We start from the raw sequence: 24,977 nt of genomic DNA on the forward strand, positions 1-24,977 counted from the left end.
AGCAAAATCCACCTTATCAAGCGTGGTTTTGCATATTTCTTGGCAAAAAGGTAGCGAATAGCTGCATGGTCAGTGAAAACAATTACCTTTGTGCCAATCAAATAAGGCCTGAATTTGTCGAAAGCAAATACTACTGCAAGCATCTCCTTCTCGGTCGTAGTGTAATTCTGCTGAGCAGCATCCATCTTACGGCTTGCGTAGTAAATCGCCCTAAACATCTTGTCCCTTCTTTGGCCTAAGACAGCGCCCACTGCATAATCACTTGCATCACACATTAGCTCAAAGGGCTCCTTCCAATCCGGCACTATCATGATCGGTGCGGTCACTAATGCCATTTTGATCTTCTCAAATGCCTGCAAACAATCATAATCAAATATAAAAGTCGATTCTTTTTCAAGTAAATTACATAGGGGTTTAGTGATCTTAGAAAAATCTTTAATAAATCTACGATAAAACCCCGCATGTCCGAGAAAGCTCCTTATTCCTTTGATGTTCTTTGGTGGGGGAAGTTTTTCGATTGCAACGACTTTAGCTCGGTCCACCTCTAATCCCTTGGACGACACTTTATGTCCAAGAACAATACCCTCTTGGACCATAAAGTGGCACTTCTCCCAATTAAGAACTAAGTTCTTATCCTGGCATCTCTGTAAAACAAGGGATAGGTTATGTAAACAATGATCAAACGACGAACCAAATACCGAAAAGTCGTCCATGAAGACTTCCATAATTTCCTCCACCATATCTGCGAACATGGCCATCATGCACCTTTGGAAAGTGGCAGGTGCGTTGCATAGCCCAAACGGCATTCTCCGAAAAGCAAACGTGCCATAGGGACACGTGAAAGTAGTCTTTTCCTGATCTTCTGGCGCTATAGCAATTTGGTTATAACCTGAATAACCATCTAAAAAACAATAATGACAATAGCCAGCAAGTCTATCAAGCATTTGATCAATAAAAGGCAGTGGAAAATGATCTTTACGTGTGGCATTATTTAACTTTCTATAATCAATACATACCCGCCAGCCAGTTACAGTGCGAGTAGAAATCAGTTCATCATTTTCGTTTTTAACCACAGTTATTCCACCCTTTTTCGGTACAACTTGTACAGGAGACACCCAACTACTATCAGAAATGGCATAAATCACACCAGCATTTAGTAATTTCAGTACCTCGTTTTTCACAACCTCTTTCATTGCTGGGTTCAACCTCCTCTGGTGGTCCACATAAGGAGTATACGACTCCTCCATCAAAATTTTATGCTTGCATATAGTGGGGCTAATTCCCCTAATATCAGAAATCGACCATCCTAAAGCAGCTTTAAATTTCCTCAATACTCTCAATAATTTATCTTTTTCAGTACAAGTAAGGGAGGAAGAGATGATTACCGGATATGTCGACTTGTCACCTAAAATGCATAACATAAGTGGCTTGGCAGTTCCTTCAAGTCAGGCGAAGGTGCTTTTACCTCGATTCTCTCATTTACATCCAACTCTTCAGGCGGTGCATCTTTCCTCCTGTCCTTCTGCAGTGCTTCAAGAGCCACACATTGCTCTTTCACTTCCCAAGTTTCTTCATCCGCAGTTCCAGCAGCCAAACAGCTCTCCAAAGGATCCCTAGTTTCTGCACAATCAAGAAACATACATGAGTCTAAAATATCAATGCTTTTACAGGTGCTTACCTCATTTGACTCCTTCATGGCGTGGTAGATATTGAAGACGACAGCTTCTCCGCCAACTCTCAGGGTGAGTTCACCCTTGTGCACATCTATCAAAGCCCTTCCAGTTGCCAGAAACGGTCTCCCAAAGATTAGTGGAGCATCATGATCCTCTTCCATATCTAAAATCACAAAATCAGCAGGAAAAATAAATTTATCCACTTTTACCAATACATCTTCGACGATCCCACGTGGATACGTGAGACTTCTGTCCGCAAGCTGCAACGTGACAGTGGTTGGTTTTACCTCTCCAAGCTCCAATTCTCTGTAAATAGAAAATGGCATTAAGTTAATACTTGCTCCTAAATCACATAAGGCTTTACTACATTTAGAACCACCAATAAAGCAAGGTATAGTGAAACTCCCTGGATCTTTTAATTTTTGTGGTAACTTCTTCTGCAGTATGGCGCTACACTCTTCAGTAAGGTTCACAGTCTCAAACTCCTACAGCTTCCTCTTCTTAGACATCACATCTTTGATAAACTTTGCATAATTCGGCATTTGCTCCAAAGCATCAGCAAATGGTATGTTGATGTGTATCTTCTTAAAAATCTCCAAAAATTTTGCAAACTGATCATCCAATTTCTTCTTTTTGAATCTCTGAGGGTATGGAAGGGTCGGTTTATATACTGGAGGTCGTTCAACTTCCACTTCTGTCTTGGATTCCTCATTTTTTCTTTCTTCAACTGTCTTCTCACTTTCCACTCTATCTTTAGGAATTTGTACCTCCAATTCCTTTCCACTTCTCAAGGTGACTGCCTTGCACTGCTCTTTCGGGTTAACTTCGGTGTTACTAGGAAATTGACCCCTATTCTGATCTCTCAATGCGGTAGCCAACTGTCCAATTTGAGTTTCCAAAGATTTCATTGTGGCACCCATATTTCCCATGTGAGTTTCCATATTGTCAAGGCGAGATTCAGTCCGTGCCATCCTCTTGCCGGACTCCGCAACAAATGTTCCTACTAAATCCTCAAACGAAGGCTTTCCTTCCCCCTTTGATGTATTGAACCCCGGTGGAGGATTCAACACATTCTTATTATTTGCATAAGAAAAATTTTCATGATTTCTTAATCCTGGATGATACGTATTAGGAGGAGGGTTACCTCGATATCCTCCAAATCCTCCAAAATTTCTGTTGTTGACGTACTGAGCTTCTTCAGGAATAGATTGTTCTTCAGCAACAGTTGATGGACTCTCAGTTTCTGATATGCTCACTTTGTTCATAGCTGCGAGTTGTGTGGTCAGTGCTGATACATGTGCAGTGAGTGACGTAATGGGATCCACAGCATAAACTCCAGCTGTCCTTTTTACTCCTGCCCTTCAGACAGCCACTGGTAGCTATTTATTGTCATCTGTTCAAGCAAATCATAAGCTTGCTCGGGAGATTTAGCAAATATCGTGCCACCAGCTGCAGCATCTACTGTTGGCACAATATTTGTTAAATCTCCCGAGCAAGCTTATGATTTGCTTGAACAGATGACAATAAATAGCTACCAGTAGCTGTCTGAAAGGGCAGGAGTAAAAAGGACAGCTGGAGTTTATGCTGTGGATCCCATTACGTCACTCACTGCACATGTATCAGCACTGACCACACAACTCGCAGCTATGAACAAAGTGAGCATATCAGAAACTGAGAGTCCATCAACTGTTGCTGAAGAACAATCTATTCTTGAAGAAGCTCAGTACGTCAACAACAGAAATTTTGGAGGATTTGGAGGATATCGAGGTAACCCTCCCCCTAATACGTATCATCCAGGATTAAGAAATCATGAAAATTTTTCTTATGCAAATAATAAGAATGTGTTGAATCCTCCACCGGGGTTCAATACATCAAAGGGGGAAGGAAAGCCTTCGTTTGAGGATTTAGTAGGAACATTTGTTGCTGAGTCCGGCAAGAGGATGGCACGGACTGAATCTCGCCTTGACAATATGGAAACTCACATGGGAAATATGGGTGCCACAATGAAATATTTGGAAACTCAAATTGGACAGTTGGCTACCGCATTGAGAGATCAGAATAGGGGTCAATTTCCTAGTAACACCGAAGTTAACCCGAAAGAGCAGTGCAAGGCAGTCACCTTGAGAAGTGGAAAGGAATTGGAGGTACAAATTCCTAAAGATAGAGTGGAAAGTGAGAAGACAGTTGAAGAAAGAAAAAATGAGGAATCCAAGACAGAAGTGGAAGTTGAACGACCTCCAATATATAAACCGACCCTTCCATACCCTCAGAGATTCAAAAAGAAGAAATTGGATGATCAGTTTGCAAAATTTTTGGAGATTTTTAAGAAGATACACATCAACATACCATTTGCTGATGCTTTGGAGCAAATGCCGAATTATGCAAAGTTTATGAAAGATGTGATGTCTAAGAAGAGGAAGCTGCAGGAGTTTGAGACTGTGAACCTTACTGAAGAGTGTAGCGCCATACTGCAGAAGAAGTTACCACAAAAATTAAAACATCCAGGGAGTTTCACTATTCCTTGCTTTATTGGTGGTTCTAAATGTAGTAAAGCCTTATGTGATTTAGGAGCAAGTATTAACTTAATGCCATTTTCTATTTACAGAGAATTGGAGCTTGGAGAGGTAAAACCAACCACTATCACGTTGCAGCTTGCGGACAGAAGTCTCACGTATCCACGTGGGATCGTCGAAGATGTATTGGTAAAAGTGGATAAATTTATTTTTCCTGCTGATTTTGTGATTTTAGATATGGAAGAGGATCATGATGCTCCACTAATCTTTGGGAGACCGTTTCTGGCAACTGGAAGGGCTTTGATAGATGTGCACAAGGGTGAACTCACCCTGAGAGTTGGCGGAGAAGCTGTCATCTTCAATATCTACCACGCCATGAAGGAGTCAAATGAGGTAAGCACCTGTAAAAGCATTGATATTTTAGACTCATGTATGTTTCTTGATTGTGTAGAAACTAGGGATCCTTTGGAGAGCTGTTTGGCTGCTGGAACTGCGGATGAAGAAACTTGGGAAGTGAAAGAGCAATGTGTGGCTCTTGAAGCACTGCAGAAGGACAGGAGGAAAGATGCACCGCCTGAAGAGTTGGATGTAAATGAGAGAATCGAGGTAAAAGCACCTTCGCCTGACTTGAAGGAACTGCCAAGCCACTTATGTTATGCATTTTTAGGTGACAAGTTGACATATCCGGTAATCATCTCTTCCTCCCTTATTTGTACTGAAAAAGATAAATTATTGAGAGTATTGAGGAAATTTAAAGCTGCTTTAGGATGGTCGATTTCTGATATTAGGGGAATTAGCCCCACTATATGCAAGCATAAAATTTTGATGGAGGAGTCGTATACTCCTTATGTGGACCACCAGAGGAGGTTGAACCCAGCAATGAAAGAGGTTGTGAAAAACGAGGTACTGAAATTACTAAATGCTGGTGTGATTTATGCCATTTCTGATAGTAGTTGGGTGTCTCCTGTACAAGTTGTACCGAAAAAGGGTGGAATAACTGTGGTTAAAAACGAAAATGATGAACTGATTTCTACTCGCACTCTAACTGGCTGACGGGTATGTATTGATTATAGAAAGTTAAATAATGCCACACGTAAAGATCATTTTCCACTGCCTTTTATTGATCAAATGCTTGATAGACTTGCTGGCTTTTGTCATTATTGTTTTTTAGATGGTTATTCAGGTTATAACCAAATTGCTATAGCGCCAGAAGATCAGGAAAAGACTACTTTCACGTGTCCCTATGGCACGTTTGCTTTTCGGAGAATGCCGTTTGGGCTATGCAACGCACCTGCCACTTTCCAGAGGTGCATGATGGCCATGTTCGCAGATATGGTGGAGGAAATTATGGAAGTCTTCATGGACGACTTTTCGGTATTTGGTTCGTCGTTTGATCATTGTTTACATAACCTATCCCTTGTTTTACAGAGATGCCAGGATAAGAACTTAGTTCTTAATTGGGAGAAGTGCCACTTTATGGTCCAAGAGGGTATTGTTCTTGGACATAAAGTGTCGTCCAAGGGATTAGAGGTGGACCGAGCTAAAGTCGTTGCAATCGAAAAACTTCCCCCACCAAAGAACATCAAAGGAATAAGGAGCTTTCTCGGACATGCGGGGTTTTATCGTAGATTTATTAAAGATTTTTCTAAGATCACTAAACCCCTATGTATTTTACTTGAAAAAGAATCGACTTTTATATTTGATTATGATTGTTTGCAGGCATTTGAGAAGATCAAAATGGCATTAGTGACCGCACCGATCATGATAGTGCCGGATTGGAAGGAGCCCTTTGAGCTAATGTGTGATGCAAGTGATTATGCAGTGGGCGCTGTCTTAGGCCAAAGAAGGGACAAGATGTTTAGGGCGATTTACTACGCAAGCCGTAAGATGGATGCTGCTCAGCAGAATTACACTACGACCGAGAAGGAGATGCTTGCAGTAGTATTTGCTTTCGACAAATTCAGGCCTTATTTGATTGGCACAAAGGTAATTGTTTTCACTGACCATGCAGCTATTCGCTACCTTTTTGCCAAGAAATATGCAAAACCACGCTTGATAAGGTGGATTTTGCTATTACAAGAATTTGACTTTGAGGTCAAGGATAAAAAAGGTAGTGAGAATCAGGTAGCTGATCATTTGTCGAGGCTTGAGTTGGAGGAGAAGAAAGAAGAGGGAGCTATACAGGAAACTTTTCCGGATGAGCAACTCTTTGAGGTAAACACTGTAATTCCTTGGTTTGCTGATATTGCAAATTTTTTGTCCTGTGGTACCCTTCCTCCAGATTTGAGCTATCATCAGAAGAAGAAGTTTGTCCATGATATCAAGTTTTATTATTGGGATGACCCATTTGTGTACAAGAGATGTGCTCACCAAGTGATTAGGAGATGCGTGGAGGGTCTCGAAGCCCAACAAATTTTGGAGAAGTATCATTCTTCACCATATGGTGGACACTTTGGAGCGTAACGAACAGCAGCTAAGGTATTGCAATCTGGTTTCTATTGGTCTAGTTTGTTTAAAGATAGTTATACCTTAGTAAAATCATGTGATAGATGCCAGAGGTTAGGAAACATCTCTAGACGTCACGAATTACCACTGACAAATGTTTTGGAAGTGGAACTTTTTGACGTTTGGGGTATAGATTTCATGCGACCTTTTCCTCCTTCTTTTGGTAATTCTTACATTCTATTAGCTGTTGATTATGTGTCGAAATGGGTGGAATCAATCGCCACCAATACTAATGACTCTCATGTTGTAGTGAAATTTGTGCATAAAAACATCTTCACCAGGTTTGGAACACCAAGAGCCATCATAAGTGACGAAGGTACGCATTTTTGCAATAGAATTTTTAACTCACTTTTGGCTAAATACAATGTGAAGCACAAAGTGGCACTAGCATATCATCCTCAGTCGAATGGACAAGCTGAAGTATCCAACCGGGAAATTAAGCAAATACTGGAAAAGACTGTCAACACCAACCGGAGGGATTGGGCTATGAAGTTGGATGATGCGTTATGGGCTTATCGGACCGCATTCAAGACGCCTATTGGGATGTCTCCCTATAGGCTAGTATTTGGGAGAGCATGCCACTTGCCACTAGAACTGGAGCACCGAGCATTTTGGGCAGTTAAAAAGTTGAACTTCGACCTGAAAGCTTCTGGCGATGTCAGAAAACTGCAGTTAAGTGAGATGGATGAATTCCGTAATGACGCTTATGAAAATGCCAAGATCTACAAGGAGCAAACTAAGAAGTGGCATGACAAAATCATTGACCGAAGGGAGCTCAAACCAGGACAACAAGTACTACTATTCAAATTTCGTCTGAAATTGTTTCCTGGTAAACTGAAATCACGTTGGTCAGGGCCATTTGTAGTGGAAACAGTATATCCTCATGGGGCTATCGAGTTGAAGTGCAGTGATGGACGAACTTTCAAGGTCAATGGACAGCGGGTTAAGGCATACTATGGAACTGAAGTGAGGAATATTGACAATCTTAGTCTGGGTGAACCCAATTGAACAGGACTGGTAGTCGGGCTGATGACATTTAAACCAAGCGCTACGTGGGAGACAACCCACGATTAATTCTCGCATTTATTTTTTTTATTTTATTTAATAACTTTTATTTTATTTTATCTTTTATTTCTTGCTTTTAATTATTTTCATTCGCGTATTAATTTGAATCGTTTAATTTTTGCAGGTTAAAAAAAAAAAAAAAAAGAGGCCAGGGACAGCATCATGCGCGCCAGCGCGCAACATCTCGTGCGGCAGCGCGCTAATACTCGGTGGGCAGATACAGCAAGGTGCGCGCGGCTGCGCCAACTCTCGCGCTACCGCGCGCACTCCATCAACCATATAGAACAGAAGCCCTCGCGCCCCAGCGCGAGTTCTCGCGCGACCGCGCGCACATCATTAACGAAGGAAACCCGAGACGCGCGCGCGGTTGCGCCATATTGCGCGCTATGGCGCGCACTCAATTATTGGCAGGTGTCCAGAAGCTCGTGCGCGGCCGCTCCACTTCTCGCGCGACCGCGCGCGCCACGTCCCTACCCCCCATTTAAAACCCTATCTCACGATTTACACACACACACACATCCTCCCCTCAAAACAGCCGCCTCTCCATAAACTTTCCTCTCACAATTCTTCTCCTCCCCAAATCAACACCTAACCTTGCCTAAATTTCTCCCAAAACCCCTTCAATCCACCTCCTCCTCTCACAAACACATAACTCATCTCTCCCACAACCAACAGCAGCCACCGCCGCCTCCGCTCAGGCACGTCGCCGCCGCCGCCGGGTGTCATCTCAAGCTATTGTCTTTAAGGTTTACGTTTCTTCTACATTATTATTGTCTGGGATAATTTGCAAAAAAAAGAAAAATCAAGCAATTGTTGGTGCCATTGTGCTCTATATTTGTTGATTATTGGTGTGGACACAAATTGAAAATTATGGCGCCGAGAAAAAGATCAAAGGATGGGGCTTCCTCGTCTCGTTCCTACGATGCTCACAAACTTTGGAACGAGGAAGCCTTTCAAGTATATGAGAGCACTATGTCTCGATCTATTATTAAGGAAAGAGGGCTAGATATGAGCAACCTTGAATGTGATATAATCGAGGAAGTTGTGCGAAGAGGATGGGTAGATATAGCACAGTCTCCGCCAGACGCTGTGATATCCGTAGTCCGTGAATTTTATGCGAATTTGAGAATCAAACATGAGGAATACGGAGTTTTGATGCGAGGGCAACTCGTCTATTTTGATTCGGCCACCATTAATGCAATCTACAATCTGCCGGATTTTTAAAATGACGGGTACACTGAGTTGATCACTGGGGATGTGAACTACGATGAGATTATCAGGACCTTATGCATCGAGGGTGCAGAGTGACGCTTGAATCAGGGCTCCCAGTCACTCTGAAGAAGTCTGACTTACTCCGTGATCCACGCAGTTGGGCATCATTTATTCTCTCACGGATCATGCCATCATCACATCAGACGGAGATTACAAAGGATAAGGTGGCGTTGATCTACGCCATAATGACTGGGAGAACCGTCGATCTTGGGAAGCTCATCCACAGTTTTATCATGCGTGCTGGCACGGGACTCATGACCGTCAATCTCCCTTGTGCACATACTATTACTGCCCTATGTCTTTATGCCGGTGTGCAATGGGGCTCCGAGGAACCAGTTTTGAAAGCTAAAGCCCCAATAACAGTATCTGAAGCATACCGCCTACGAGGAAGACGAGAGATGGAACAACAAGAAGCTAGGACAGAATACAACCAAAGGGCCAGACAACGCCATCCACCGCCACCACTATCGATTCCTCGATCTAGCCTGCGAGACAGGATGTTCCGATTGGAACAAGAGTCGCGTGCTCAGCGCCGAGAGCTGGCCGAACACCGACAAATTACTAATACCTTCATGTCTTTCATGATGGACTTCACATCGGTGATCGCCCAGCGGTTTCCACCTGCTGGACCCGGGGAGGTTCCCTTTCCACCACATCCAGCATGGCCACCACAGTACCCACCACCAGATCTTTCACCGCCGCAGCACATGGACGAGGATACCGAAGATACTGGCAATGATGATTCGAGCCCCGAGTTCAGACACCCCGTAGCAAGGTATGTGTTGTCTTGTTCTTTATTTCTATACATTGAGGACAATGCATACTTTAAGTTTTGGAGGGGAGGGGGTGGGTAAAAATTGCTTGTTAGATTTTTCTGAATTTATTTTTTTAATTAGTGCTCAATAGTTAATTTAGTTTCTATTTACTTTTTGCATTCTATATTTGTTAGAAAAAGTCATGGATAAGTAAAATGTTTGACCGATGATGAAAATTGAATTGTGGCCCTGAGGTTTATATGTGTTCTTGAGAACCTAGGAGTCACAAATATTTTGCACTGTCGTGTTTATTGATACTATTGTTGCTTAGAGACAAGTTGTACGCCTGTGATGCTAAAGAGATGAGGGAGATCTGATTCTTGGTAATTCTTGCATGACATTGATTGACACTTTTGCAATCATAGGAATGAGCTAGGCAATTTTTCACAATATCTTTGGGCCTATATTCTTTGCTTATTGTCATTTGTAGCCCTTTGAGCTTCAAGTTAATTGAGATGCTTAAATTTTCTTCGTGCACCTATTTCATCTATCATTTTTATTGAAAATTGCATGTGACTGGTTTGTATGAGTTGACTAATGGATTGACGAAAGTCTAGAACTTGTTTGAACACTTTTCGAGGCGAAATACGGATAATATGTGACATAGGAATGATTTAGGCGATCTTTGGAGCCGTTTTGAGCCTTCGAGCCTACCAAACGAAAATGAAATATCCCTAGTACCCCATTTTGAGCCTACAAAAAAAAAAAAATCAAGTGGTGTATGTCAATGACATACAATTAGCCCCTACTTGTATTTATTCTATTTCCCACAACGACTACCTAATGAAGCTTATACACTTACTGTCTTACCTAATTTTGAGAGAAATAAGTTCATGGGTGTTGTAATGATTCAAATACTCCTTGAAAAGAAAAAGTTAAATGTGCTAAAAGGAGTTGTTTAAAAAAATATATATATATGTGAATTAAAAGTGGTGAAAAAAGAGAATATATGGGAGATGAAGGATATGAATGAGAAGAAATCAATAAAGTGATGGTGAATCAAATGATAGTGAAAATGATGAAAATTTGATTATTTCTCACAAATTTTGATTTCCATATCCTTTATTGTAGCCGTGAACCGTGGCCTGACGTTACAAGCTTACAAGACCTATTAACCTTGTCACATTTATCCAATATACTAGTGGAGAAAAGTTGTTCAAATCAAGCCTATGGATACCTGAAAAACATTGTCAACGAGTATAGACTTTAATCACTTGCTTGCAAGCATCTCATTTTGTGATTTCATCTTTGGCATACTTGTGATTGACCATCTTTCGAGCCAAATAATCACCGATAAAGTCCTATGTGATCTGTGAATGCAAATTTATATTTTGATGAAGTGTGAGTTGAACTGAACTGAGGATTTCTTGATTCTGTAAGGCGAATGTGCATTACAACTCTATTTGAGCATTCAATGGGGTAAATAAACATTGACATATCACACACGCACGTGACTCTTGGGAAATCATGAATTACATGAAATAAGATAAGTCGGAGGCCAATATCACTTTTCGCATATCCATGACTGTAGTAGTTTGCGTTATTTTTTCCCTTCTTTATTAGCTTTTATTTTATTTTGCTCGGGACTAGCAAAAGTTCAAGTTTGGGGAGTTTGATAAGTGCAAGATTTGCACTTAATTTATATTGGAATCCATTTTGAATTATGCTTGTTTCGAACAGAATTATGCCTTTTTGGTTTGTTTTTGTTGTCATTACAGGAATGGAGAAAATAGCGGACACGAAGTCAAGTAGAGTCAAGGAAACATAGCGCCATGAAGCACTCGGACAGAAGCTCGCGCGCGCCTGCGCGAGATCACACGCAACCGCGCGCGCGCAAGTAAGCAGCAGAAGACACGAGACACGCGCACGGCCGCGCCACTTCACGCTCAGCCGCGCGCGAACAGATGAAGCAAATGACCAGAAGCTCGCGCGCGCCCTCGCGAGATCACGCGCAACCGCGCGCGCGCAAGTACGAGCCAACAAGCAGACGCTTACACGCGGTTGCGCGACTTCATGCGGGACCGCGCGCACACATGCACGGGCCAGTGAGCAGAAGCAACCACGCAGCCGCGCCCGAACTTGCGCAACCGCGCGCGCGGCGTCCAGAAAAGTTATAAAATGCGTGCCGCTAGGTCAGAAATGGGGGAGGCCGTCTTGGGGAAGAAAGATACGAGAGAAGCTAGCCGCCTTGGAGAAAATCACGAGAAATCAGAGCGCATACACGAGACGAGGATTCAGAGTGCGAAGAACTGCCACAAATACGAAGAACAACGGATCCGGGGACGGAGACGACACTTCGGATTTGTTATCTTTTCCTTCGTTTTTTTTAAATTCTACTGTGTGGTGATGTCTAGAACTGAAAATATGTCTTGTCTTCGCTTGGATTTCGTGATGAACTAATTTCCCATTCTAGAGAATGATGTACCTTTGTGGACACGATGATTTGACGTGGTTATTCTATATGATTGAATTCCATTGCATATTCCCCCTTTCCCAAGTGACGAATAACTGTATCTATCAACTTCGATTCAATTATTCCTAATTAGAATCTAAGTTTCATAGATAAATGCAAACAATGTTCTTACTAAACCTCGCCAAAGTTATACGCCTTCCGAACGCTATAAACATTTAACGATGTGTTCTAATGATCTATAATCCTAGTCCTCTCCCGAGTTGTAGAATTAATCAGACAACAAACAATTTATGGCCAGTAAATTGCAGTGCAATAAACACAAAAAACACAATTAAATATGCAATGGAATTCAATCATATAGAATAACCACGTCAAATCATCGTGTCCACAAAGGTACATCATTCTCTAGAATGAGAAATTAGTTCATCACGAAATCCAAGCGAAGACAAGACATATTTTCAGTTCTAGACATCACCACACAGTAGAATATAAAAAAAACGAAGGAAAAGATAACAAATCCGAAGTGTCGTCTCCGTCCCCGGATCCGTTGTTCTTCGTATTTGTGGCAGTTCTTCGCACTCTGAATTCTCGTCTCGTGTATGCGCTCTGATTTCTCGTGATTTTCTCCAAGGCAGCTAGCTTCTCTCGTATCTTTCTTCCCCAAGACGGCCTCCCCCATTTCTGACCTAGCGGCGCGCATTTTATAACTTTTCTGGACGCCGCGCGCGCGGTTGCGCAAGTTCTGGCACGGCTGTGTGGTTGCTTCTGCTCACTGGCCCGTGCATGTGTGCGCGTGGTCCGGCATGAAGTCGCGCAACCGCGCGTAAGCGTCTGCTTGTTGGCTCGTACTTGCGCGCGCGGTTGCGCGTGATCTCGCGCGGGCGGGCGCGAGCTTCTTGTCATTTGCTTCATCTGTTCGCGCGCGGCTGTGCGTGAAGTGGCGCGGCCGTGCGCATGTCTCGGGTCTTCTGCTGCTTACTTGCGCGCGCGCGGTTGCGCGTGATCTCGCGCGAGCGCGCGCGAGCTTCTGTCCGAGTGCTTCATGGCGCTATGTTTCCTTGACTCTACTTGACTTCGTGTCCGCTATTTTCTCCATTCCTGTAATGACAACAAAAACAAACCAAAAACGCATAATTCTGTTCGAAACAAGCATAATTCAAAATGGATTCCAATATAAATTTAAGTGCAAATCTTGCACTTATCACTCACATACCTCAAATTGATATGAGCTCGATTACATTTTTCCATCTTACATAGCATAAGATATTGTTGACTTGTTTAAAGACATGTCAGAAAAAGACTGAGTTTTAAAACAAGGAACAATTTGTTGAATTAATTAAAGCTGCGACTTAAAAACTTAAATGAATAAAAATGAAAATTTTGAAGTTCCAAGTGCCAAGTCTAACGTTCTTTATTTCATCCCTTAATTGGTCATCGTATAGCCAGCCTCCAACGACTTTATTATAATCAACTAGTTAGACTCAAATTCCAATCCCACAGAAAACAACATCTAAACGACCTGAATCCAACTCCACATATAATTCACCATAGGCTCAACAACCAATTTTCTCAAATAATAACAAATGTAAATAAGGTACGACGCACTATGCACGGGAACCACCGTCCACCGGAAGGCAGTAAACACGACCTAAAACTCGGAGCACTTCAATAGTAATGATCATAGAGCATTGCTCCCTTATCTCAGGGTGAGTCTTGTATATAAAAATCAAGAATGGATAAATAAATAAAAATATATGTAATATCTTGTATCATGCATCTTGCTATCATTTAGGTAGATTTTGCATCGTCCAACTTAACTCACTTAGTCATGCCTAACATGTCATAATAGAAGTATGGAATAGATCGGAACACGAAATTTGTAACCATATCTCACATTGTTATATCTCATTTATAATCGGCATGACGATCCAAATGGCACCTATATATGTCTCACATTGCTCGCAGCTGCTCTTAAATCGAATTGTCGTCTCATTTTTTTGCATTTTTTCAAACATTAACATTGGTATTAGGAACAAAAGGACTCAAAATCCGGAACACGACAATAGCTCGTTTTTCTTAATTGGCTACCCTATTTCGTTTCTTTAATGCTTTAGGGTTGTTCTGCTTCACTTTTCTGGCTAGTTCTTGGAGTACCAGATCGTTTTGAGGACTTGTAGGATGATACTAGATGATGTACAGATCAGGAAAGAACTAGATTGAAGCAATAAATAAACCACATTCTCCTTATTGAAACATCTTCTGATTTTCGGTTCTACCGGCTGTTGCTTGATGTTTCTGACGGGTTCTTTGATTCCATTGTTAGAGTAAGTTTTCAGCAAGCCAACTTCTGGCTTAACTTTATTGACTCTTATGTAAAAATAATCTTTATTTTAATAATATTATAAAATTTTATCAAATTATGTAATTTATTTTATATGTAAGCTCATGCAAACTGCACAAAAAAAGTCCTTGAATGTGCAAAAAGTAACATGAGGTCTGCCTCTCAACGTAAGATCATGAAACTCATTAAGAAGTATATCGTATATTCTAAACATGTTCCTAGTCGAATCAACCGCTTAAAATAAAGATAAAGATCAATTGAGCTTTCAGACTAGCATCTGTGATGTAAATATCATGTTTCGTTGGTAAGGACATGGAAATGTCCATTAATACAGATGAGTGATCATTTGATAATGCACTAAACAACTCTCAATCGGACTGTCCAAGTGGTTATCACTTATTGAGTGGAATAGTCCGCGATTATGGTTATATATCAGTAGTCCTTTGCCCGCGATAACTTAGAAGCTATATGTACTAGCATGCACTTTGATCTATTTACTGACTTCATTGAGGCTCATCAGGTGGTGAGGATGAGTGTAATTTTGAAATACGTAAGAGCAAATCTATTCTAGTCAGGGATTTACTATTTCCATATGGGTGAATATATCATATGTGATCTGATGAGTTAATAGTGCAAGGAGTATCTAGCCAAAGTAAGACATTTGCATTTAGAAACGTGTTTCCTCGGTTCCACATAACATGTCACTATTATTACTCAAAGATATACTCAACCATTATCTAATTCATTTGCAATTTTCGCTAAACCAGTGGTTGCGAATTTGATCGGGATATATGAGTTGAAGGGACCGTACTATACGTTAACCATAATTTAAGATTCTTGCAGATAATATCATTTGCAGATAATATCAGTGATACCTAGGGGATCATGGGCGATGCTACTAGACGCCCTTACCATTATCTGATGGGTACAATCAGACTTGAGTTCTGACGTTCTTGATCAAGGTGTTGATGAAAAGAATAATGCTAATTAGGATAAGCCCGAATAAGAATAAATATTATTTTGAATCACATGAAATTGTGAACAAACAGATAGTTATATCCCTAAACCATTGATGATCACACAAATATTGGATTCTGTGTTACCGTTGAGATAGTCAAGTTCAAAAAGTTGAATTTGGCTACTGTTGTTTGATGGAGATCAAACAGATTGGTTATAAAAGGGTTTATAAGTGGATTCCATGTATTGGAAGTTGTGGAAGTTAGCTTAACTACTGATTAATAAGGAGAGCGGAACTGCCAGTTTTGGTAAAGGAGTTCACAAAATTGGCAGCTGCCAAAAATGGATCAATAGAAATTTTGATCTTTGAAATTTTTAATTTTCATTACATGAACGAGATTTATACCATCGGTATATCGGAGCCGTCTGATCGTCGATCGGGGTTATCTTGAGTTCTCAATTATTTATTTAGTAAATTTAGAATGTACTAATTAAATTATAATATTAGTACTGATGACTACTAAATATACATGATTCCAATGAAATATTCAAGATGGATCTAGAATTTATTAACTAATTGAATAACAATTAATTAAGAAATTAAATAATGATTATTTAATTTTACATATATGTCTATACATATACATATGCATATATATATATGTATAGATATGTGTGTGTGTTATGCATGATTAACAGTTGACTTTACATTTTATGTACAACATGAAAATTTTAATTAATTAATGAAAATGAAAATTCCGATGAGATTTGGGTTATGAATCTTAATATGACCAAGATTCCTGATGTGATTAGGAATCAAGGCTTAAAAATATTTAATTGAGTGTCATATGAAATACCACAAGTTTTACACACAAATTTTCTTTCCCTTTTTTCTCCTCAAAAATTTCAACCACCTTAGTTCTTCACAAGAAAAATTCACGGCCACTTCCACGGTCACATCGCCATTGGGTTTTTGGGATTCATGCGATCCAATCTTGATACAAAATTATTTAAGATCTCTAGTGCGATCTAAACAAAGAATCCAGTCTTCGATCATGGACCTGATTTGACGGTCGAATAAGGAATAAAGTCTGTTCGTAAGGATTTATCAGAAGTACCAACTCCGCTAATCCCGGATTGGTTTGGTGTACAATGTGACATTCCGGTATATATATATATATATATATATATCTATATCACAATATTGTTGTGCAATGGAACTCGCATTTTTCCACAATAGTATAATATTGTCTATTTTGGGAATAACTTCTCATTAATTTATCAATTGAAGATATGTGGGGGCTTTAGTATAATTCTAATTAAATATAAATTCATAATTTAATATTTCGATGAATATTTAATTTGTTCAATTTTTCATTTTTATGATAAGGTTTGCTACCAATATTTCTATTAGCTGCACGTTTTTTTTTATTTGATTAATTTGAGAGAAAATTTCATATTCAAATTGTAATTTAGTCATATTATTTGTTTCATTGCGATTTTTTTCTTTGAATAAAAATTTTAGCCTTATTATGTTGTATTTGCCTTTTTACTTTCTATTTTTCATTGTATTCCTTTGTTTAAAAATGCTAGTCGATTTTCCACAAAAAGCTGACTTCCACTGAAATAATGCTAACTTTTATGGTGTTTCATATCTTCACTTACAAGTGCAACAAATGAAATATTTGAGAGGAATACCTATTTGACAATATAGATAATTGAAAGCATGACGAGAGAAACATATAGACAAGATATTGATGTTTTTTTTTTCAAAATTTCGGGGTCACATGTGCATTTACTATACTTAGATATGTAAAATTACGAAAAATTTCAATTTTAGTCATGTAAGTTATAATGTTTTGGATTTTTGTCATGTAACTTGTCAAAGTTTGGTTCATTTAATAACTTGAATTTTTTATTTTAGTCTTTTTTTCACCCGAAACTACTCGATCCACCGAATATTGCTTATTTCATATCAATGCTCTCCTATGTAACTCATTCGACAAAAATAAAGTCTATATTACACATACTAAAATCTATCTAAATAAAAATAAAGGGATACAACAAATTTTTTTCATCTTACTTCGAAGTATTGAGATCATTTTGATATATTTCCATTTTTTGATGAATTTTAATATATGTAATATAAGATTTATTCTCACCACACATATCATGTAGGAGACTATTGGTGTCAGATAAATCATATTTGATTGATTTAGTGGTTTCGAATAAAAAAAAGACCAAAACAAAAAAAATCAAGTTATTTTGTGAGAACCTGAATTTTCAACAGATGCTAATATCTCATAAGCTGATATTTTTCCAGCAGACATGTATTTTTTCAGCATACAGAATCCAGCAGCAGAAGAGTTCAGTAGCGAGATTCCAGCGGATAGCTACTGATTTTGTTTATGACTTGTAACTGAAGCATTTATCATTATTAAAGGCTGTAATGACACATAATGGCAGATTATGGCCATTTATTTGGGAGGCTAACAGTCAGAAATTTACCTATAAATAACACCCTCAAATCTCTGAATTGGTGTTACACAAATCTTGAGTATCACTTGAAAATTCGAGTTAAGAGAGCACCTTTGTTCGAGCAAAAAAATCCAGTAGCAAGAGCAACCAAATTTCAGACTTCCACCGAAATTCCTAGCAAATTATGGTAAGTGGGCTTATGTATAAATATCTTGAATCCAGTTTGATGATTTATGTTTTAAAGCAAAGTTTCTGTATGTTCTATTTCTGATTTCTGATTTTTGAAGCACTGAAACTTAGTGAACTAATGGCAGGAATATATATTCTGAACATTACTGATTACTGATTACTGGCCTCACCCCTTAGAGGAGAGAACATATAGGGGATTGATATTAGTTTAGCCATGAAATTCACGAACGTGCTCAGTGCTTACTTGTTAAATTTCTGATTACTGATTACTGATTACTGAATACTGGTTTTGGAATAGTGAATACTGATTTCTGTTATGAAAATAAGAATTTTTGTATATTATTCATATTTCTGTTTCTGTGTGAAAATGATTTCGAAAACTGGGAGTTATTCCCGCCCCTGCTTACTGAGTGACAACCATATCATTCACCCACCAAATCCATCTCAGATAAAAGCGAGGAAGAATTGTTAGAAGAAGAAGAACAGCATCAGTTCTGGGGCTGGTGAAGAAGACTGTTATTTTTCTCAGTTCTGATTTATGTAATTAGATTCCGCTGCATCTGTTAAGACAGTATTATGTTCGGTTTTACATTTCTGCTGTAAAACATTTGAGTTTGTATCAGACATTGAGTTATTCAGTATTCTGAATAAAAGACTGGTTTCTGAATTTTGTACTTATGAGGCTTGTTGTTTTCGAATGTAAATTTGAGAGCAACACCGGTGTCAACTAGCCCCCGTCCCGGGACGTGACATATTTGATGAAATCAAACTTTGACAAGTTACAAGTCTAAACCAGTTACAAGAACAAAATTACCCGTGAAATTATCTCTTATTGTAATAGTATCTTATTGACATTAAAATTGTTTTTTTTGTGCATCTGAGTGTTTCAAATTAAATATGGAAACGATCACCTTCTGCTCACGAAGAGGAAAAGAACTTGAGGTTATTTTCTTGACATATCTTATATTTGATGTCCCCTGCAGTTTGGGTTTTTATAATTTAATTCGACTAAATACATAGGAGACAAATTGAATAACTACATGTATAATTCTTTTGGTTACACACGAGATATAAAAAATATATATTCAATACAAGAATTTTGGCATACAACAATGCATTGCGACAACAGTTTTTTGCTAAAATCGTTGTCCTATACTTTTTAACAACGATTTTAGTGAAAACCGTTGTCTTAAGTGTATTTATTTAAGCAAAAAATAACGGTTTTCTAAAAACTATTGTCTTTTAGCGTTTTTTTAGGGGTCAGAGACAACAGTTTTCTAAAAAGCGTTGTTTATTAGCGTGTTTTTTGGACAATCGACAATGGTTTTAGAAAACTATTGTCGATTAGCGTGTTTTTTAGACAAATAACAACTGTTCTTTTAAATTGTTGCTATATTTTGCGATGGTTTAAGCAAAACCGTCACTAAATTTAGCGACAATTTTAACAAAACAGTCGCTAATTTAAAAATTGCGACGGTTTTAAGTACGGTTTCAAAATCGTCGCTTTATATAGCGACGGTATAGCGACGATTTTAAGCAAAACAGTCGCAAATTTTAAATTAACGACGGTTTTTTTTAAACCGTAGCTAAATTTAGCGACAGTTTTAAAAACCATCGCTAAATATTGCGACGGATTAATAAACAACCGTCGCTAATAACGACAGTGTTTGTCTAACCGCCGGTAATAGCGACAGATTATGAAATTACCGTCCCTAATAGCGATCGTTTGATCAAAAACCATCGCAAATTGTCTATAAATATCCGTATTTTCGGTCTATTTTCCTCCACACCACTTCACAATACTTAAAATCTTTCTCTCTTAGACGATTTTAATTTCGATTTAGGGTAAATTTTTTCGTTTCAATTTTTGATAAATTTTTAAGTGTTAGTTAAGATCATGAATATTGTTATCATAGTCAGATTGTAAATTTTTTTTAGATTTATTAAATTATTAGAAGTAATTATTTTTTATTTTACTAAAAAAATTAGTGATGGACAACATGATAAACCGTCGCTAAAAGTAGCGACGAACTCTATGGAAAAACGTCGCTAATATTAGCGACGGTGTATCAAACCGTCGCTGTTGTCATGATATCCGTCGCTAATTTTAGCTACGATTTATGAAAAATATCCGTCGCGAATTCAATAATTCTTCGCAAATCATAGCTAGGACAACGGTTTAAAATCGTTGTCGTTGAACACACTTTCAACAACACCCTCAGTTACAACAGTTTTAAAAAGACTACGACAACGGATGATTTGTTGTCGTTTTGCGTTTTTGTTGTAGTGATTAAAATAAATTATACGAATGACTCCTTAAACCGATCAATGGATAAGCAAGAATTAAGGGGAAACTTCATCAAACAAATCAATCTAGAAGATTCGTATTAATTATTTATTGCAGAATTCCCCACTCAAATTAAAGCCTTACATAAACTGAAAATTAAAAACAACAATTATTTGTAGGAAAAGTTCCAAGTGTACTAATTAGGCCTTCAACCCAGATTTGAGCTTCTGAATAGTGGCAACATCGGTTTTGAAAGACAAAGCCAAGACATTGTCGTCAATTGTCGAATTAAACAAGGTATTCGGCAACGAAACAGTGCCCGCATTCGCACTTCCGAATGCAGAAATTGCCAATGAAGGATTCTTTATGTCAGCATTGTATTGAAAATGGACAAGTCCCTTTGGAAACACAAAGATGTCACCCGTTTGTAGGGTTTGAGTATAAAGATTGTTTTTTGTGTCCACAAACCCTACTTCTAGTGACCCTTGGACTAGGAACAAAAGCTCGGCGGAACGAGGATGAGTGTGAACCGGGTTGACTGAGCTGGCTGGATAAATGAGAACAGCATAGGATACACTGAGTCCATTTAAGGCAGGGAACTGTTCCATTGTTGCCTTTAGGACGGTGAACTTTGCTGGGACCGGAGCGGTCACGAGAGATCGCATTCCAGTGAAGGTGAAGAAGTTTCCATCGACCGATGTTGTGTTTGGTGGAAGGACAAAGTCGGTGAGGATATCAGGATCTCCGGCCGTAGCCATTTGCAGTACAAGAAGTGAGGCCCAAAAAACCGTGAAGGCTTTCTTGAATAAATCCATTGGGATACAATAGGGTTTCTTTGTATATGATGTTGAGGGACTTTTTGGTGGTTGGTGTTGGGAGATTTCTATATATATATATATATATATATATATATAGCAGTTGGGATTTCAAGAAAAGGAGTGAAAGTTTTTTGTGAAATCCCAAGATTGATGATAACGACGCCGGCTTTGTTTTTGAGATTTCAAAGTGAAATCTTGTTATTGGAGTTGTTTCATGTTTGTGGTGGGTATTATAAGGATATGCTTTTAACTTGGTTTTGATTGCTTACTGTTGTTTTTTTATATTGTTGTTACGCTAATAATCCAATGTTCGGTGAGAGCTAATATATATATATATATCAACAAGAAAACCACGTACATCAAACAACTGACAGCACGTCACCTGTGCAGTCCCAATCATGATTCGAGGGCGAGAACGGAAACAAAATTAAAGATGAAGCTTATATTCCTCGCAAACTAGCAGACTATATCAGCATTACTAGATTAGTAAAAGAGAAAATAAACAAAGAGAAAAAGGTTTTTTTCATCCATTAACTTGTGTAACTATGGATTTTGGTCGGAATCCTAGTCCTCAAAGCCACAAAGACTCACCATTTCTTTTATTTTCTCTGGTGGCTTCTTCCTTTTATCAGGACAATTAAGGCAGTTGAAGCACTTGAACGTTGACTTGCTCCTTGACCTTGACCTGTTCTTTTCATTATATGGAGACTTCTTCTCAGATCTTCCACGAGCCATTAGGCTCTCACCTTGTGATTGGCCATTTGTGTGCATCATTTTCTGTAATTCCTTGGCCTTTTATGGCATATTGCACCTCTTCCGGAGAAATTGATTGTTCCTTTCCATACAACATTGCATCGCGGAAGTTCTCATATGAATTGGGGATTTAATTATGTTAAAGTAGATATCCAACCAGGCAACTGCTTGTGGCTTGGCTTTATTGACTTTTATATGAGTGATGGTATGTGCGTGTGTGAGAGCTTATCTACGAATACAATACAAAAGTGTTCTCACACACTGAGGAAAATTGTGCTTCTAATCTAAGTTGATAACACTTTGAAGTGTTCTCTCAAATCTGGGGTGATTGCTTCTTGTAAGCTGATATGCATTGAGCGTGCTCTTTTCTCTTGATTTTCACACTTGTATATTTTTCTCCACACACACTTATATATTGATGATCTTGGTCTGGTATTTATAGAGGCAATGAGACCGTACACCAAGAATCGTCAACTATGTTCATTGCAATTTGAAGCTGTTCCTCGAAATATGCATGTACTTTCCGACAGCCATTCTGGAACGTTTTGGCTTAAAACTCTGTTGCAACGTCCATTATTGTCCTTTGACTGGACAGAAGCTTTTCCTTAATGCGCACAGCTGGATTTTATTTGAATAAGCTTGTCGTGTTCTGCAAACTGATTGATTTTTAGATGATGTTCTGAACTGGTCAGTTGAACTGATCTTGAACTGGTTTAGTGAAATCAGTTGGCTCGTCAGCTGAACTGGTCAGCTGGGCTCTTCATCAGTTGAGCTCTTCATTAGCTGGCCGGGCTTTTGAAGGTCTTCTGCTGAACCACCTATCAGCTGGACAATCAGTTGAACTGGTTTTTGATATATCAGTTGAACTGATTCAGTTTGGGCAATCAGTTGGCGCTTTCAGTTTTGCGTCTTGATAGCTTCAGTTTTGGCCCGATAACTGATCAGTTCGAATCTTGATCAGTTTCAGCTTCTGCGCACTTAGTTAGATTCATTAGAAACAAAATAACAAGTTTTGTTAACATCAAAATCAAAATTGCGAACATGAAATGTTCCAACATCATGAAACTCATTAAGAATTATAACATATATTCCAAATAGATTCTTAGTCGAATCAGCTACCTAAAATAAGGATAAAGTTCGCTTGAGTTTGAGACTAACATCTGCGATATAAACGCCTTATTTCATTGATAAAGACATGGAGATGTCCATTCATACATATGGGTGTTCATTTTATGCTGCAATGAAAAACTCTCCCTCGGACTGTCCAAGTAGTTATCTATCGAGTGGAATAGTCCGCTGTTATTATTGTACATCATTATTCATTTGACCTGGGACAACGTAAAAGCTCTACGTACTAGCATGCACTTTGATTTGTTTACCGACTCCATTGAGGAACACCAAGTGGCGATCTTGGATGTAGTTTCGAAATAAGTAGGAGCCAATATATTGTAATCAGGATTTACAAGAAGAACCAACTTCGTTAATCCCAGACCGATTTGATGTCCAGCGTTCTTAAACACATAGGTAAAAATAAACTAAAACATCATATGAATGTTATAAATCATGACAGTCAAGGAATATTTCAAACGTCCAAAATAATTTTTTTGATTGAGATAGGATCAAACAAGTTTATATACAACAGTTCTAAACTTCGGTTTGATGAGTGACACCCTTTATTTTTAAAAGATGACCAAACTTGCTTCCCAGAATGACAAGCTGAAAATACTCTCTTTGGAAACTTCAATTTGGTCAGACCATTGACCAAATCATTCTTGCTTAGATTTGTAATGACTTTAAAATTTAAATGATTTAACATCTTGTGCCATAACCAGTTCCTTGGTAAGTGAAGCAATGAAACACATTGGTTCACTAGGTTGAGTAGTTCAACTGGTTTTGTATGTATTGCCACATCTGTCACCTATCTATATTGTATCCAGAAATATCTTTGACACTAAACAAATGTTTATGGAACTCAACTGAATAGCCATGATCAATCAACTGACTTATACTAATCAAATTATATTTTAGATTTTCAACAAGTAGTATGTCTTCAATGATAATGTTACCATGGATAAGCTTACTTTTACTCACGGTTCTATCTTGAGAAGCATATCCAAATGTGATCATGGGTCCAGAACATTGGATCAGTTGGGAAACCAGTTGGGCTTCTCCAGTCATGTGCCTTGAACATTCACTGTCCAAATACCAAACTGAGTTCTTGATTAGTTCATCCTGCAATCACAAATTAAAAATAACTTTTGGTCTTTATTCCTTCTTGGGTCCAAACTGGATTAGTCCTTTTGGAACCCAAAATCTGTTCAGTTTAACTGACCGACCACTCGATGTGTTTCAAATAGGTTGTGCTTATGTAGGGGTGGGAAAATATACCGAAATACCGAAATACCGAAAAATCGTACCGAAATTACCGAAAAAATCGATATACCGCAAATTTTGGTACGGTATCGGTATCGGTACGGAATTAATTTTTTTCGGTATTTCGGTACATACCGAAATACCGAAAATAATTTTATATTATTATTTTTTTTAAATTTAAGTTCGATATACCGAAAAATGTCGGTATACCGAAAACATTTTCGGTATACCGACATTTTTCCGGTATACCGACAAAATTTTCGGTGTCGGTACGATATCCGGTATGAACTTTTTTCATACCGAAAATTCGGTATACCGAATTTCCGGTATCGGTATCGGTATGAAAAAATTCCATACCGATATTTACGGTACGGTATACGGTATCATAGTTCGGTACGATATACCGTACCGTACCCACCCCTATGCTTATGCATGTGTATGTTGTGTTCTATGTGTTTTAGATTAAAAAAATATTGGTTATCCTTTCCAATTTCATTGATTTTCCTGTATCTTTTCTGAACAAGA

At 38.6% G+C, this 24,977-nt stretch overlaps 2 protein-coding genes across 2 annotated transcripts; both read right to left on the minus strand.

Annotated features, from left to right (window-relative positions):
* Positions 1 to 1,405: 1,405 nt before the first annotated feature.
* On the minus strand, positions 1,406 to 2,938 carry LOC142538271 (uncharacterized). The gene is made up of 3 exons (XM_075643628.1): positions 2,759 to 2,938; positions 2,204 to 2,551; positions 1,406 to 2,158 (listed from the first exon to the last, which is right to left on the minus strand). The coding sequence occupies exons 1-3, from the start codon at positions 2,936 to 2,938 to the stop codon at positions 1,406 to 1,408; spliced, it is 1,281 nt and encodes a 426-aa protein (XP_075499743.1).
* Positions 2,939 to 20,583: 17,645 nt separating this feature from the next.
* Positions 20,584 to 21,363, minus strand: LOC142538807 (germin-like protein 9-3). Its single transcript, XM_075644103.1, has one exon. It carries the CDS (start codon positions 21,321 to 21,323, stop codon positions 20,709 to 20,711), a length of 615 nt encoding a protein of 204 aa, XP_075500218.1. The 5' UTR covers positions 21,324 to 21,363; the 3' UTR covers positions 20,584 to 20,708.
* Between the last annotated feature and the right edge of the window lie 3,614 nt (positions 21,364 to 24,977).

This window comes from Primulina tabacum, chromosome 3, assembly GCF_025594145.1.
Source record: "Primulina tabacum isolate GXHZ01 chromosome 3, ASM2559414v2, whole genome shotgun sequence".
Classification (NCBI taxonomy): Eukaryota; Viridiplantae; Streptophyta; class Magnoliopsida; order Lamiales; family Gesneriaceae; genus Primulina; species Primulina tabacum.

What these genes read in the sequence shown, in the direction of transcription:
- LOC142538271 (XM_075643628.1), bottom strand. Translation starts at nt 2,938, where the DNA reads ATGAACAAAGTGAGCATATCAGAAACTGAGAGTCCATCAACTGTTGCT. An exon ending in ATCATGAAAATTTTTCTTAT is followed by an intron (nt 2,552 to 2,758) that starts GCAAATAATAAG and finishes CAAATTGGACAG; the next exon opens with TTGGCTACCGCATTGAGAGA. An exon ending in TGGAGCAAATGCCGAATTAT is followed by an intron (nt 2,159 to 2,203) that starts GCAAAGTTTATC and finishes AGGAAGCTGTAG; the next exon opens with GAGTTTGAGACTGTGAACCT.
- LOC142538807 (XM_075644103.1), bottom strand. Translation starts at nt 21,323, where the DNA reads ATGGATTTATTCAAGAAAGCCTTCACGGTTTTTTGGGCCTCACTTCTT.